General features: G+C 50.1%; 2 protein-coding genes across 4 annotated transcripts in view; both read left to right on the plus strand.

Annotated features, from left to right (window-relative positions):
- Nucleotides 1-9,031, plus strand: KLK6 (kallikrein related peptidase 6). 2 transcript variants are annotated; one of them, XM_073886473.1, is made up of 7 exons: nt 23-126; nt 902-952; nt 1,323-1,370; nt 1,670-1,826; nt 4,919-5,166; nt 6,283-6,419; nt 8,308-9,031. In XM_073886473.1, the coding sequence occupies exons 3-7, from the start codon at nt 1,325-1,327 to the stop codon at nt 8,458-8,460; spliced, it is 741 nt and encodes a 246-aa protein (XP_073742574.1). In that variant the 5' UTR covers nt 23-126; nt 902-952; nt 1,323-1,324; the 3' UTR covers nt 8,461-9,031. The 2 variants fall into 2 exon arrangements, with proteins under 2 accessions (XP_025705734.1, XP_073742574.1); XM_025849949.2 differs by lacking the exon at nt 902-952 and having other exon boundaries at nt 1-126.
- A 33-nt stretch (nt 9,032-9,064) lies between these two features.
- KLK5 (kallikrein related peptidase 5) overlaps nt 9,065-13,476 on the plus strand; it is a 12,569-nt gene continuing 8,157 nt past the window's right edge. The window contains exons 1-2 of one of the 2 annotated variants that reach the window (XM_073886464.1): nt 9,065-9,120; nt 11,053-11,895. The gene's annotated coding sequence lies outside the window, so the exon portion shown is untranslated. Of the gene's footprint in view, nt 9,121-9,669; nt 11,896-13,476 lie in introns of those variants that run through there. The other variant, XM_025849952.2, reaches the window with a different exon arrangement.

The raw sequence follows: 13,476 nt of genomic DNA on the forward strand, positions 1-13,476 counted from the left end.
CTGGGCCTGCGCCCCAGCCCAGGGCAGAGGCGGGTGCCAGCTTGGTGACACATGCTTTCTCACTGGCTTGCTGTCTACGGTGGGGACACGGAGGTCGTCAGCACCCACAGAGGGACTTACGGGCAGGTGCGTGAATCACCCCAACCCCGCTGGCCCGCGTGGCCTGGTTTCCAGTGCCTGAAGGCAGCAGGCCCAGAAGTGAGGGTCTGCAGGCCCAGAGTGCTCACAGACAGAGGTGGGGGGATTCCTGCATGCCAGAGGGCACTGTTCACTTGCCTGGGTTGTTGGTCCCCAGATATCTTCTTGTGCAAGGACCTACAAGTCTAGGGACTGAGAACAAACGCCTTTCCTCCTTTAGACTCAAAACTGCAGGTGCCCAGGTCTTTCTCCTGAAAGTCGAGAATTCTGGGCCCCCTCCTCTTCTCCCGTTAGACCGTGGAGTCCAGACCCCTAACCTCTCCTCCCTCAGTCCCGGGAGTCCAGGCTCCCAGTGCACTCAGGGACTGGTGCTCCCCTGCCGGGAAGCCCGGTCAGGGGTCATCAGGAGCAGAGCCACGGGGACATGGGGCTGCAAGGAATGTGTGTGGGAGGTCTGGGTGAGGAGGAAAGGGTGGGGCAGCCTCCTGCCTCAGGGACCTGGGGAGACAGGGGTTAAAAGGAAGCACCAGGAGTGTCTGTGGACAGGAACAGCCTCTTCCAGGGAGGCCAGGAGGCCCAGGTGTCTGTCTGGCCTGGGGCCCCACAGCCCATACATCCTCTGCTGTCTGTCTGTCTCTCTGTCTCTTGTGCATCCTCTCTGCTTTCGGTGTCCTGTCTCTCCCCATAACTCCCTGCATTGCTGACCCTCTCTGCTCCTCTGTCTGTCCACCTGCGACACGTGCTATCCCCGCCCCAACCCAAGAACCCGTCGGCCAGGAGTCCTCTGGGCCCCCAGGCAGCCAGCCCCCAGCAGGTAAGATCACACTGCACCCCAGAACCTCCAGGTGCTGGGGTGAGCGACACTGTGAGCTCAGAAGGGGAGGGAAGAAGGTCAGGACCCCTCCTGGGCCATCCCCGCCTGTTGGCAGGCGGGCACGCTAGAGCCCAGAGAAGTAAGAAACGCGTAATGTGAGCCACAGACCACCACGTGTGGTTCTGGGTTCTTACTCAACCTGCTTTCATGGGACCCCAGAAGGGAAGACATGGTTAGAGTGACAAGAGGCCAGGGGAAGGATGGAGGTCAAGGGTCAGGAAGGCGTGCAGGCTGGGGAGGGGGAGGATGAAGGAGGGGCCTTGAGGGGGTCTGAGATGGTGCCTGAGGAGCATCTGATTTCCCTTCTCAGGAATGGGCATGAAGACGCTGATTGTGGCACTGATCCTGAAGGCTGCAGGTGGAAAAAGGGATGGGATGGGGTGGTTGGGGGGGCGGGTAGGGGGCTGCTGATGGGAAGGTTTGGAATTGGGGATGGGGATTCACACAGGTATGGAGGTGGGGTGGGCTTGGAGTGAGGAGGAAGTGGGGTGCAGACGGGAAGGGGGTGGGAGGTGGTCTGAAAGCGGGGGAAGAATCTGAGGATGGGGGTGGGGTGCAGATGACCTGGAGCACTGGAATGGGGCATTAGGGTTCACACTGGGGGATTCGCCTGGTGTCTCCAGACCTCCTCCCTGACTCAGACCCTTCCTCTCTCAGCCTGGGCGGAGGAGCAGAATAAGGTGTTGCATGGTGGACCCTGTGAGCAGACAGCTCACCCCTACCAAGCTGCCCTCTACATGTCAGGCCACTTGCTCTGCGGAGGGGTCCTCATTCATCCGCTGTGGGTCCTCACTGCTGCCCACTGCAAAAAACCGTGAGTCTCCACGCCATGAGTGAGGCGTGGTTGCGATGAGACCCCGGGGGTGTCTTACAGATTTCAGGCGCGAAAGGACACACACATCTCCCCGTCCTAGCACAAGGCATCTGATAACCAGGTTCATCTGGCCAGTACTTCACTGAGCATTAAATATCTGTCAGGCACTTTTTTGGAGCCCTGGGGATACAGCAGTGAAGAAAATAAGCAAAACTGCTGCTTTTATGGACTGACCTTCTAACTGGGGAATCAGACGCTGCAGGGCCCTGTAGGCAGCGATGAAATGATGGATTTTATTCTAAGTGAGGTGGGAAACCACTGGAAAATTTCAGTCAGGGAAGCAGCAGGATCTGATTTACATTTTTTAAAAAGATTTTTTAAATTAATTAATTTATTAATTTATTTATTTGTCAGAGACAGAGAGAGACAGAGCACAAGCAGGGAGAATGGCAGGCAGAGAGAGAAGCAAGCTCCCAGCTGAGCAGGAAGCCTGATGCGGGACTTGATCCCAGGACCCTGGGATCATGACCTGTGCTGAAGGGAGACGCTTAACCAACTGAGCCACTCAGGCATCCCTGATTTACATTTTTAAAAGCATCCTGGCCACCATGTGGAAAGTGGGCTGAGCAAGGGGAAATGAAGGGATGCACGTAGAATGACCTAGGATGATGGCTTGGACCAGGGGATGGAGGATGGTTGAAAACCTTGGGAGGTATTTTGAGACCAGCAGGACTTGGTGATGTGGGATGGAAGAAGCAGGGCTGACCTCCAGGTATTGACTCAAACAAGCGGATGTTCTGTTGTGTCTCTCTAAGCTCTGGGAGAGGGAAATAGAACCAGTTTGGATATGGGCAGAGGAGTGTCAGACATTTTGCTCTAGCCAAGGTGAGCCTGAGATACCAGGGAGAGGTCCAAGAAGCATGAGGGTGGGCTGCTGGTGCTCAGAGGAGAGGGCAGACCTGGAGGTAAACATTAAGGGGTCATCCACAAATAAGGGGCATTTAAACACAGGATGGGATGAGATCATCCAAAAAGCGGGCATAGGCAGAAAAGCACAGAGGGACCAGGACTAATCCTCAGGGCCCTAATGATCACTAGTTAGGTTAACAGCTGCCATTTTGTTCAGTGCTACCAGCCAGGTGCTGAGTTAAGCAGCTTATATACATTTCCTGGAATCTCCACAATAAGGGACTCCTGGCCCCATTTTGCAGATGAGGATACTGAGGCTCAGAGAAGTAGTTAAGTGGCAACTCAAGTGTCTGAAAACCAACAGGTGCCACTTCCTCCTGTAGGGGGAGGGGTCTAATCATGCAAGGTTATGGACTCAAGGACCCCAGGTTGGTCTCCCCTACGCTTAGGGAGACTAGGCATCACTCCTACCATTCTCATTCATGCATTTGGTGCACAGTGATCAAGACATCTGCTAAGTGCCAGATTTGAGCTGGGCAGTGGGGATTCAGCAGTGGATGAGAGAGATACACAGAGTCTCTGTCCTTAGGAACACAGGAGAAGGAAGGCACAGAACGACAGTTATTTAACAAACAAGTCCTCGAAAAATCATATGACAAATTACCCTAAGTCCCGTGAAGGAAAAGAACAGGGATGGCTCCCTGAGAGAAAAGAACAGAGGTACCTACTTTAGATGGAGGAGGGTGTCAAGAAGGGCCTTCTGATGAGATGAAGTCCAAGCTGAGGCATGAAAAATGAGAAAAGGTAGACAAATGAAGAAGGGGGATGAACGTTCAGAGCAGAAGAAATGCAAAGACAAAGTCCCTGAGGTTGAAACAGTCTGGAGTGTTTTAAGAAAGTTATCAGTTCACAGCGGGGCAGAGGATGGTGGAATGAGTTTTATTCCAAGGGCAATGGGGAGCCACGGGAGAATTTTGAGCAAGGGAGTGACTCTTTGATCCATTTCACAAATATTTGTTGGATGTCTATCATATATGATAGATGCAGGTCTAGGCACTGAGGATACTGTATCTGAACAAAACAAAAATCCCATCTTGATATTCTAGAGCTGTGCTACCTAATGCAGTAGCCAAAATTGGCTAATTAAATTTACATTAAGAAAAATGCAATGAGATGACAAACCCAGGAGCTACACATCAAGTGCTCAGTAGCAGCCTGTGTCTAGTGGCCACCATATCAAGCAGCTGCATGACTGAGGAAGTTCTATTGGACAGTGCTGCTATGGTAGGAGGAGAGACAATAAAATAAGTAAATATTTAACAATGCATAGATAGTATATCAGATGGTGATGGTAGATTCTTGGATGACAAAGAAGGCAGGGAGAAAGGACTTGCCTGTTAGGGTAGATATTTGCACTTTAATTGGATCATCAGGGAAGGCCTCGTGGAGAAGGTGACATCTGAAGAGGGTGAGAGAGAAAGCCATGCAGATGTGTGGGGAAAAGAGTTGCTGGCAGAGGGAACAGCCAGTGCAAAGGCCCTGGGGTGAGAAGATGACTGCTGTATTCAAAGAAAGGCAGGGAAGTCAGGGTGCCTGGAGCAGAATGAGAGAGGGAGTGGGAGGAGGTGATATTTGAGAGGTGATGGGGGCAGGATGTGCGGGACCTTGTGGGTCAGGGTGAAAACTTCAGCCTCTACTCTGAGTGAGATGGGAGTCATGGGAGGGTTCTGAGCAGAGGAGGGACAGGAGGAGGTGGGATATTTTATGTTGTTAAAATTTCTCTGGTTATTTTGTGGAGGATGGACTGTGGAGGAGCAAACACAGAAGCAAGGAGTCCAGTGGGGTGCCTACTGCCATAGTCCCAGTAAGAGTTGATGGCTCCAGACCAAAATGGTAGCAGTGGGGGAGGTGAGAAGTGGTCACATCCTGGATATACTTTGGAGAGCCAAAGGGACTTCTGGGCAGCTTGGATATGAGGCATGAAACAAAGAGAGTCAAGAAAAGTCTCGAAGGTTATTCTGGAAGGATGAAGTTTTCCTTTTCGGAGCTGGGAAGATTGTGAGGGGAACAGGCCAGATGGTTCATGGTACACAAAGCCACCCCCATCTTCCACTACAGCCCTTTCTGGAGTCTCAGCTGCAGCCCAAGGGCTCCAGGTAAGACCCAGCCCTCCTCTTTCCCAGGAATCTTCAGGTTTACCTAGGGAAGCACAACCTTCAGCAAAGGGAGAGTTTCCAGGAGCAGAGCTCTGTTATCCGGGCTGTGGCCCACCCTGGCTACAATGCTGCCACTCATGACCAGGACATCATGCTGTTGCACCTGGCTCGACCAGCCAGATTCTCGGAACGCATCCAGCCCCTCCCCCTGGAGGAAGACTGTTGGGCCAACCACACCAGCTGCCACATCCTAGGCTGGGGCAAGACAGCAGATGGTCAGTAGGGGGAGCGTGATGGGGAAGCAAGCCGATGGGTGACAGGCTATGGAGGAGGTGGGCTAATGGTGAGGGCCAATGGGGCAGTGTGTCAATGGGGAGGGTTGGCAAATATGGGAGTTGAAGGAGCGAGTGAACAGCCCAGTGGAGAAAGTAGACCCGTGGGTGAACGGTATGGAGAGATAGGCCATAAGATAAAGGATCAAAGAAGAGGGACCTTCTAATCAAGAAGGAGGCCAATGATGTTTCGAAAGGGACCAATCAGGATGCACAGACGATCAAGAAGAGATAGTGGAGGAGGGACTAATGGAAGAAGAGAGATCAATAAAGCAGGGCAGCCAGCAGAAAGATATGAATTGAGAGTGTAAATGGGGTGGAGAGTGATAATAGGGAGGAACCGACTGAGGAAGGGTCAGAGGTCAAGAGGAGTCACTGGAGGAAGGAATGGGGTAGAAACAAGTCCAGTAGGTCAGCAGGAACCGTGGAAGGTAGTCGGGCCCGTGAGTGAAGGGCCAAAAAAGGAAGATGGACCATTGGATGAAGGGCCAATAGGAAGGGAGAACCTATGGTGGGGGGGGGTTCATTTAGGAAAGAACCAATGAGGGGGTAGACCTCTGGATTAAGAGCCAATAAGAAGGGAGAACCAATGGGGGGGGAATGGGACCAGTTAGGAAAGGACCAATGTTGGCCAATCAGGATGATCCAACAGGAAAGAAGGGTCCAATGAAGGATGAAAAGGTGGAGGAGGGACTGATAGAAGAGAGTCTAGAGGTGAGCTGGAACTATTGAAGAAGGTGGGACCAGTGAAAGCGACAAGTAGAGGCAGGACCTAAGAGAAAGGGAAAACCAATAAGAAATGAGGGCTAGTGGAGAAGGGGCAATTAAATGAGGAAGACAGGCCAATGGGAGGAAAGAACCATGTAAAGAGGGACCAATCAGGAGTCAGGGCCAATGGAAATGGGTTTTTATGAATGAAAGACAAATAGGACGAAGGAAACCAGTAGGAAATAAGGACCAAGAGGGAAGAGAGGACTTAAAGAGGTTGGAAGATTGCTGGAGGGGGGGAACGTGGGAAAGACAGGTTGTGAAGTGAGCCCGGCTCATTTCTCTCTGCAGGTGGTTTCCCTAACACCATCCAGTGTGCATACGTCCACCTGGTGTCCCGTGAGGAGTGTGAGCGTGCCTACCCCAGTCAGATCACCCAGAACATGGTGTGTGCCGGGGATGAGAAGTACGGGAAGGATTCCTGCCAGGTGAGGCCACCAGGACCTTCCGGTTACATCGCCAAAGACAGAGACAGCAAGAGAGAAAACACACAGGCTGAAATAGAGCTTTACAGAGACATGCTGGGAGAGAATCCCGGGGAGAGAGTCTCAGTTGGACACTCAGTGACACAGTGAGGAACAGGCAGAGATATAAAGACAGCCAGCAGAGACAGGAAATGCAGAGACAAAGATGGAGATAGAGAGATCAAGAACCAGAGAGACGCAGTAAGAAGGCAGATGGTGTGAGGGGACTGTCCTTCCTCAAACAGGGGACTGTCCTGTTTGGAGATGACCAAGCTCTGGAGGCGGGTGGACCACAGCCAGGGAGAGACAGGGTTCCATCCCCATTCCCAAATGCCTCCTTTAACTTGGGCTTTTTTTGTTTCCCCATCAACCACTGGCTCTCTCCTATTTATGTCAAAATTTACTCCAGTGCGGGGCGCCTGGATGGCTCAGTCATTAGGTGTCTGCCTTCGGCTCAGGTCATGATCCCAGGGTCCTGGGACCGAGCCCCGCATCGGGCTCCTTGCTCAGTGGGAAGCCTGCTTCTCCCTCTCCCACTCCCCCTGCTTGTGTTCCCTCTCTTGCTGTGTCTCTCTCTGTCAAATAAATAAATAAAATCTTTAAAAAAAAATTTACTCCAGTGCATTGAGGGACCTGAAGAGACCAGTCAAGAGGGAGAAAGAGACAGAGCTAGGAACAGTGATACATAGTAACTTGGACACAAAGAAAGGGCTAGCAGACAAATCCCATTTCTGAAGCTGTCTTTTCTCTCCCCAGTTTTGTTGAGATACAGTCAGCATCCATACATCAGTGTAGAATTTTCAGGTGTATAGCATGTTGGACTTCCATATGTGTAGAGTGATTACGGCAGTCAGTTTAGTTAGCTCCCAACATCCCCTGTAGATTCAATAAGGAGAGAAAGCAAAGCAAAGAAACAGAAAAGAAAAATTTTTGTTCCTTGTGATGAGAGCTCTCAGGGTGTACTGTCTTGACAACCTTCCTAGATATCACAAAGCGGTGTGATATAGTCACCGTGTTGTGCGTTACATCCCTGGTACTTACCTTGGAACTGGAAGTTTGTTGTCTTTTTAGGTCTCTTTCTCTCTCCTTCTGTCTCATTACACGTACATTTACATATATAAACATAACTATTGTATGAATAGATTTATATAAATATAATGCATTTTTAATAGAAATGTAAAGCCATGCACGCGATGTATTTTATTTTGTGTGTACATATCTATTTCTCTTTTTGTCTCCACCTCACTCCGCACTTCTGCCTCTCTCCACACCTCTCAGTCTCTGTTGTTGTTGTTGTTCTTGTTCTTCTTCTTCTTTTAAGATTTTATTAATTTATTTGACAGAGAGAGAGCAAGCAAGAGAGCACAAGCAGGGGCAGCTGCAGAGCGAGAGGGAGAAGCAGACTCCCTGCTGAGCAGGGAGCCGGGCGCATGGCTCTCGGTCTCTGTTCCTAGCCTTTATTCTTTTTCTTTTCTTCTCTCCATGCCTCTCTGGGTCTTGGTGTTCTCTTTATTTCTCCACATTTCTGAGTTTCCCTCAGACTCTCTATTTCCCTGTCTCTGACTGCGTGCGTGTCTGTCTGTCTCTCTGTCCCCAAGTCTATCCATCTCTGAGTGTCTCTCCCCCTTTCCCTCTCTACATGTATGTCCTTCTGTCTCCCTATCTGTCTGTCTGTCTTTCTTTTTTAAAGATTTTATTTTTAAGTAACCTCTACACCCGATATGAGGCTCAAACTCACAACCCCACGATCAAGAGTCACAGGCTCTACTCACTGAGCCAACTGGGCGGCCCTATCACTCTTTCTTTTCTCTGTGTGTGTTCCTGTATCTGATTCTCTCCCTCTTTCCCTCAGGGTGATTCCGGGGGTCCGCTGGTGTGTGGAGACCGTCTCCGAGGCCTTGTGTCATGGGGTAATGTTCCCTGTGGCTCCAAGGAGAAGCCAGGAGTCTACACCGATGTTTGCAGATATAGCCGCTGGATCCGAAAAACCATTCAGGCCAACTAACGTTGACATGTGACACCCAACTCGACCTGTGGTTCCCACTTGCTGGCTCCAGAATATCTCTGACCAAGACTTTGCCTTCCCCCTACCTGCCTAGATCCAACCCTTAATGCTTAATAAAAACAATGACATGACAGTACAAATTCACCCTGGTTTTACCCCAGCCCCATCCTTGCATCACTGGGGGTGAGTGGGGACGTGGGCTAAGGTCTTACCCCCACCACTAAGAGAATACAGGAAAACCCCTTCCAAGCATCTTTCCCTCCCTGGTTATTCCATGGGCTCTACTTCTTCATGCAGAGGAGTGGTCACAAGTCTGGCAAAACCCGAGTTGAAATCCCAACTCTGCCCCTTGCTAGTTGTGTACCCTTGGGAAGGGCAATTCCTTCCCTGTGTAGATTTTCTCATCTGTGAAATAAGGGTAATAAGGGTAATAATAGTATGTTCCTCATAAGGCAGTGGTTGCTGTTGGGAGGATTCAAGATTTCCAACAAGTGAAACACATGCAGTGTGCCTGGCACACTTGCTTGAGCAATAAAGAGTGGATTTTATTCTTGGCAGTGCTTTTTGCTTTTATCCCACTTCTGCCTGTCTCAAGTCCAGATATTCTTCGTTCCCTTTTACAGCCCAATTTCATTTCTCCTTCCCTCCAGGAAGACATCCGTGAGTACTGCATCTTGTGCTAGCCTTCATGGGGGCTCTCTCCCTTAAACTCCTTTTCTAGCCGTGGAAGAAGTGGGGGCAGAGGGCTGGGAGACCACTGTGTGTGGGGAGGGGGTGGGAGAGAAGGTGGGAGAACAGAGCCGGGGCCAGATCCCAAAGGACCCAGACCCCCAGGTTGAGAGGATAAAACTTTCTCCTGAGGGCAGTGGGGAGCCATGGAAGGCTTGTGAACAAGAGCAGCCCTGGGACCTTGTACGGGATGAACCAGAGGGGAGAGACTGGAGGCCAGGGAGGAGGTTGAAGTGATGGCGCAGGGAAAGAAGAGGACTGAGCTGGGGCTAGGCGGTCTGGAGAAGGAGGCTGCTTATGAGCTCACCATATGGAGAAGGTCGGGTGGATGACATTCATAGTCATAGAGGGGATGACCTGTAGAAAGTCCTGGGGGAGTGAGAACACCTGGTGTGCTCCAGAGATGGTGAATCATGCAGGATGGTGGAGCCGGGGGTCGAGGTGGGAGAGCTGGGTGGGATGGCTGGAAGTGGAGGTCAGTGGAAGATAAGGCTGGCCTTGAGCGCCAGGAAGAAGCCCTTGGCCTTGATCCTGAGGGCTTTGAGAAAACGACAGGGTCAGATCTGTGTACTAGAAAGATCTTGCTGCAGTCCATTTGAGGGGACAGCAATGGGCAGGGAGGAGGAGAGACTGGAGGTCCCCGGAGAAATGAGGGGAGCAGACAGGCCCAGCTGGGCAAGCCCCAGGCTTCTGCATGCTTTCTGGGCTGCTCCCACAGACGTGCACCAAGCATGATCCCTAACTGATGTACACGCCTCTACCCCCAAGTCCCAGGGCTGTCCTGTCCTCAGAGAAATCTTCTTTTCCTACAACCTCCACCGTATCATCTGTGAGGAAGGCAAAATAACCTCTAAGCCAGGGGTCCTCCCAGGAAGGGAAGTGGGACAGTTAGGGGCTCTCAGAGATAGAGAGAGGGAAAAGACAGCCCTACATGGGGGCTGGATTTAGAAGCAGAGAAATATTTGGGAACAGAAGGAGAATCAGAGACAACAATTCATTTGTTTCGATATTTATTGCAACCTTATTTTTGCCCAGTGCAGCGTAGAACGAAATCAAACGTTATTAAACAGAGCAACCTCATCCTAGGAGATGTTCAAAGTCAATCGTGTGTCATTCTGCGATCGGAGAGTTATGTGGTCCAAAGACAGAGGGAGTAATTTAAAAGAACGGAGTCCCTCAGTTGCAAAGATCTTCAGATTTGGAGGAAAAGCACATGTCTTAAGAACCAAAGCAAGGTGAAAGTTGATCAAGCCACATGATGGGAGGGAGTGGCTGATTTTTATGTGTATGTGGAAATACTAAGTCATGTGAACGGCCTGGGCCCGCCTTGACCCATCCCTTCATAAAGGTTTTGGATGGTAAATAGGGCCATGTAATGCACCAGAGTCACCAGGAGGAACCAGTCAACAAATGTCCAGAGCAAAATCAACTTCAGTTCATTAACAGAGAATTAGCTTCTTTAACAGATATGATGAATAACAAACACTTACTTAGTACATGCCAGGCGCTGGTCTAAGAGCGTTATACATTAACATATTTAATCTTCATAGCACACCTGTGAACTAAGTACCATTATTATTTCGATGTTACAGACAGGGGAAACTGGAACACAGAGAGGATCCTTGATTTGCCCAAAGTTTCACAGAGAGTAAAATTCGGCCAAGCCGACATATGAATGCCAAGGGGTTAGTGCCAGAGTTTCAGGTCCTGACTGCTCAGCTATAGGGTAGTCTTCTTTCAATTCCGGTACATTCTCAAGTTGAGCATAGACATGTTTAAAGGCTTAACATGAATCTTTTTTTTGAAGCAAACTCGCTGCATGTTCAGGTGCTTGTATGTCTAACAGAATTTTATCTGTTACAGAGACAGTCTCCTGACTTCAGCTTGAAAAATGTCATTGGTCTGTGATTTTTAAGTTGGTGTCATGCTAAATTTATAGCCAGTGTTGGGATACTTGAAAGAATATCAAGTTGATCATATTTACACGTGTCATATGCATAGATGTATAAATTTACCTAAATGTGCTGGGAGGTTTGTCTAAAAACTGAAGGGCTTCCAGAAGAGATTGAATGTGTTGGTTTTAGAAAGGTAGTTTAGGGACGCCTGGGTGGCTCAGTCGGTTAAGCATCTGCTTTCGGCTCAAGTCATGATCTCGGGGTCCTGGGATCGAGCCCTGCATTGGGCTCCCTGCTCAGCAGGGAGTCCGCTTCTTCCTCTGCCCTTCACCTTGCTTGTTCCCTCTCTCTCTCTCAAATAGATAAATACAATCTTTTTAAAAAATAGAAATGTAGTTTAAAATGTTTGAAGATACTTAATTAACTGAGTTTGTAAATGAGACCAAACATTATTGTGAAGACCTATCTGGAATAAAGAGGCATATCTAGAATTAAAAGGGTTGTAAGCCAACCTTGAAAGATTAAGGAAGAAGTGGGTTGCTGGATTTGTCACTTCCATGTGTGCAATATGAATCGCAGTAATCAAAACAAACCTCAGAACAGTTTTTTTCCCCTGTACCCTGAAGCCAGGATCAAAGGCTCTAAAACCTTTGGTTCAGCAGGTACCAGTTTACAGAAGTGAGCAATTCAGCTCGGTTCTGCCCCCAAGGAATGTGAGTTCCACGAGGACAGCAGCATCTCCAGGAGTCCGTTTTGTTCACGGGTGGACCTCAGTCTGGCTTGCAGGAGCTGCTCAGGACATAGCTGTTAAGTGAGTGTTTGGCTCCTACATCCCAGCAGGTCAGACACTTGGAAACACAGTTAGAGACGGATTCAGAGAGTCAGGGCCAGACAGAAAAAAGAGGCCGAATGGAGAAAAGGTGGGGAGAGGCAGCTCCAGATGGCCCAGGACTGGTGAGACAGAGCCACCTTTTGGGATCCCCACCCAGTGCCCCATTTCCCAAAGGGCCAGGAGCCACCCACCCCCCATCCTGGCCTCTTGGCCTCTTTCCGCATCAACAGGTGGCCCTGCCCAACCCTCTCACCCACGCCTGGCTGCACCAGCCCAGCCAAGTCCTCTGCAGGGGGCCCCCAGACTGGATCCCTACCCCTATTTGCCCCATGATGAGGGGCAGGAGGAGGGATGAGGGATCCTTTTGGCAAAGTGGCCTGAGTCTTCTCTACTCCAAACGCAGCGCAAGGGAGACAGAGGGACACAAAGATGCGGAGATACAGGTACTTGGAGCCAGTGGCAGGGGGAGGGGATAAAAACAGAGGGGGACTGAGAAGGGTAGAGTCGCAGAGGAAAGAGCGGCGACAGAGAAGGAAAGATACAAGAGAAACTCTGAGGCATAGAGACAGAGACGGAGAATCACAGACGCATAAATGGAGTGACGGGTATGCTCACTATCGGTGGTGATGTGTGTCAGACCTCATCAAATCCTACACATTAAATATGCACAGTTTATTGTAACCTGATTCCACCTCAAAGCTGTAAAGGGGAAAAAAAAGGCAGAGGAAAAGTAAAGGAACAAAAGACCAGAATTCTAAGGTATGTTGACATATGCACCACTCAGAATCATTAAAAAGAGAGAGAATCGGGGCGCCTGGGTGGCTCAGTTGGTTGGGCGACTGCCTTCGGCTCAGGTCATGATCCTGGAGTCCCGGGATCGAGTCCCACATCGGGCTCCCCGCTCGGCGGGGAGTCTGCTTCTCCCTCTGACCCTCCCCCCTCTCGTGCTTTCTCTCATTCTCTCTCTCTCTCAAATAAATAAATAAAATCTTAAAAAAAAGAGAGAGAGAGAGAATCAGGAGACACAGATAAAGGGCAAGGGTTAGAGACACAGAAAAACAGAGAGGGAGGGACAGAGAGATAGACGCGTTGAGACCCAGGGAGAGAGACAGGGATCCTAAGACAGAGGGTGGGGAGAGAGACCCAAGATGAGATACTTGGTGGGCTCGTCTTATGTTGAGAGAGACTCAGAAAGATTCAGAGGGAAGCAAACACAGAGAAGGAAGGCTGTAAGAGTTTGAAAAAATAGACAAAGATGGGAAGATGAGGGGGCGCCTGGGTGGCTCAGTCGTTAAGCGTCTGCCTTCGGCTCAGGACATGATCCCAGGGTCCTGGGATCGAGCCCCGCATCGGGCTCCCTGCTCCGCGGGAGGCCTGCTTCTCCCTCTCCTACTCCCCCTGCTTGTGTTCCCTCTCTTGTTGTCTCTTTCTCTCTCTCTCTCTCTCTCTCTCTCTCAAATAAAAAAATAAATTAAGCTTAAAAAAAAAGATGGGAAGATGATAAGGTGGGACAGAGAGAGGCAGAAAGAGTGAAGAACACAGAAAATAAAGAAAAATCCA

The sequence above is a fragment of the Callorhinus ursinus genome, unplaced genomic scaffold (assembly GCF_003265705.2).
Source record: "Callorhinus ursinus isolate GAN/ISIS: 27379988/994484 unplaced genomic scaffold, GSC_fseal_2.0 scaffold71, whole genome shotgun sequence".
NCBI lineage: Eukaryota > Metazoa > Chordata > Mammalia > Carnivora > Otariidae > Callorhinus > Callorhinus ursinus.

What these genes read in the sequence shown, in the direction of transcription:
- KLK6 (XM_025849949.2), top strand. Translation starts at nt 1,325, where the DNA reads ATGGGCATGAAGACGCTGATTGTGGCACTGATCCTGAAGGCTGCAG. An exon ending in ACTGATCCTGAAGGCTGCAG is followed by an intron (nt 1,371 to 1,669) that starts GTGGAAAAAGGG and finishes TTCCTCTCTCAG; the next exon opens with CCTGGGCGGAGGAGCAGAAT. An exon ending in GCTGCCCACTGCAAAAAACC is followed by an intron (nt 1,827 to 4,918) that starts GTGAGTCTCCAC and finishes CCTCTTTCCCAG; the next exon opens with GAATCTTCAGGTTTACCTAG.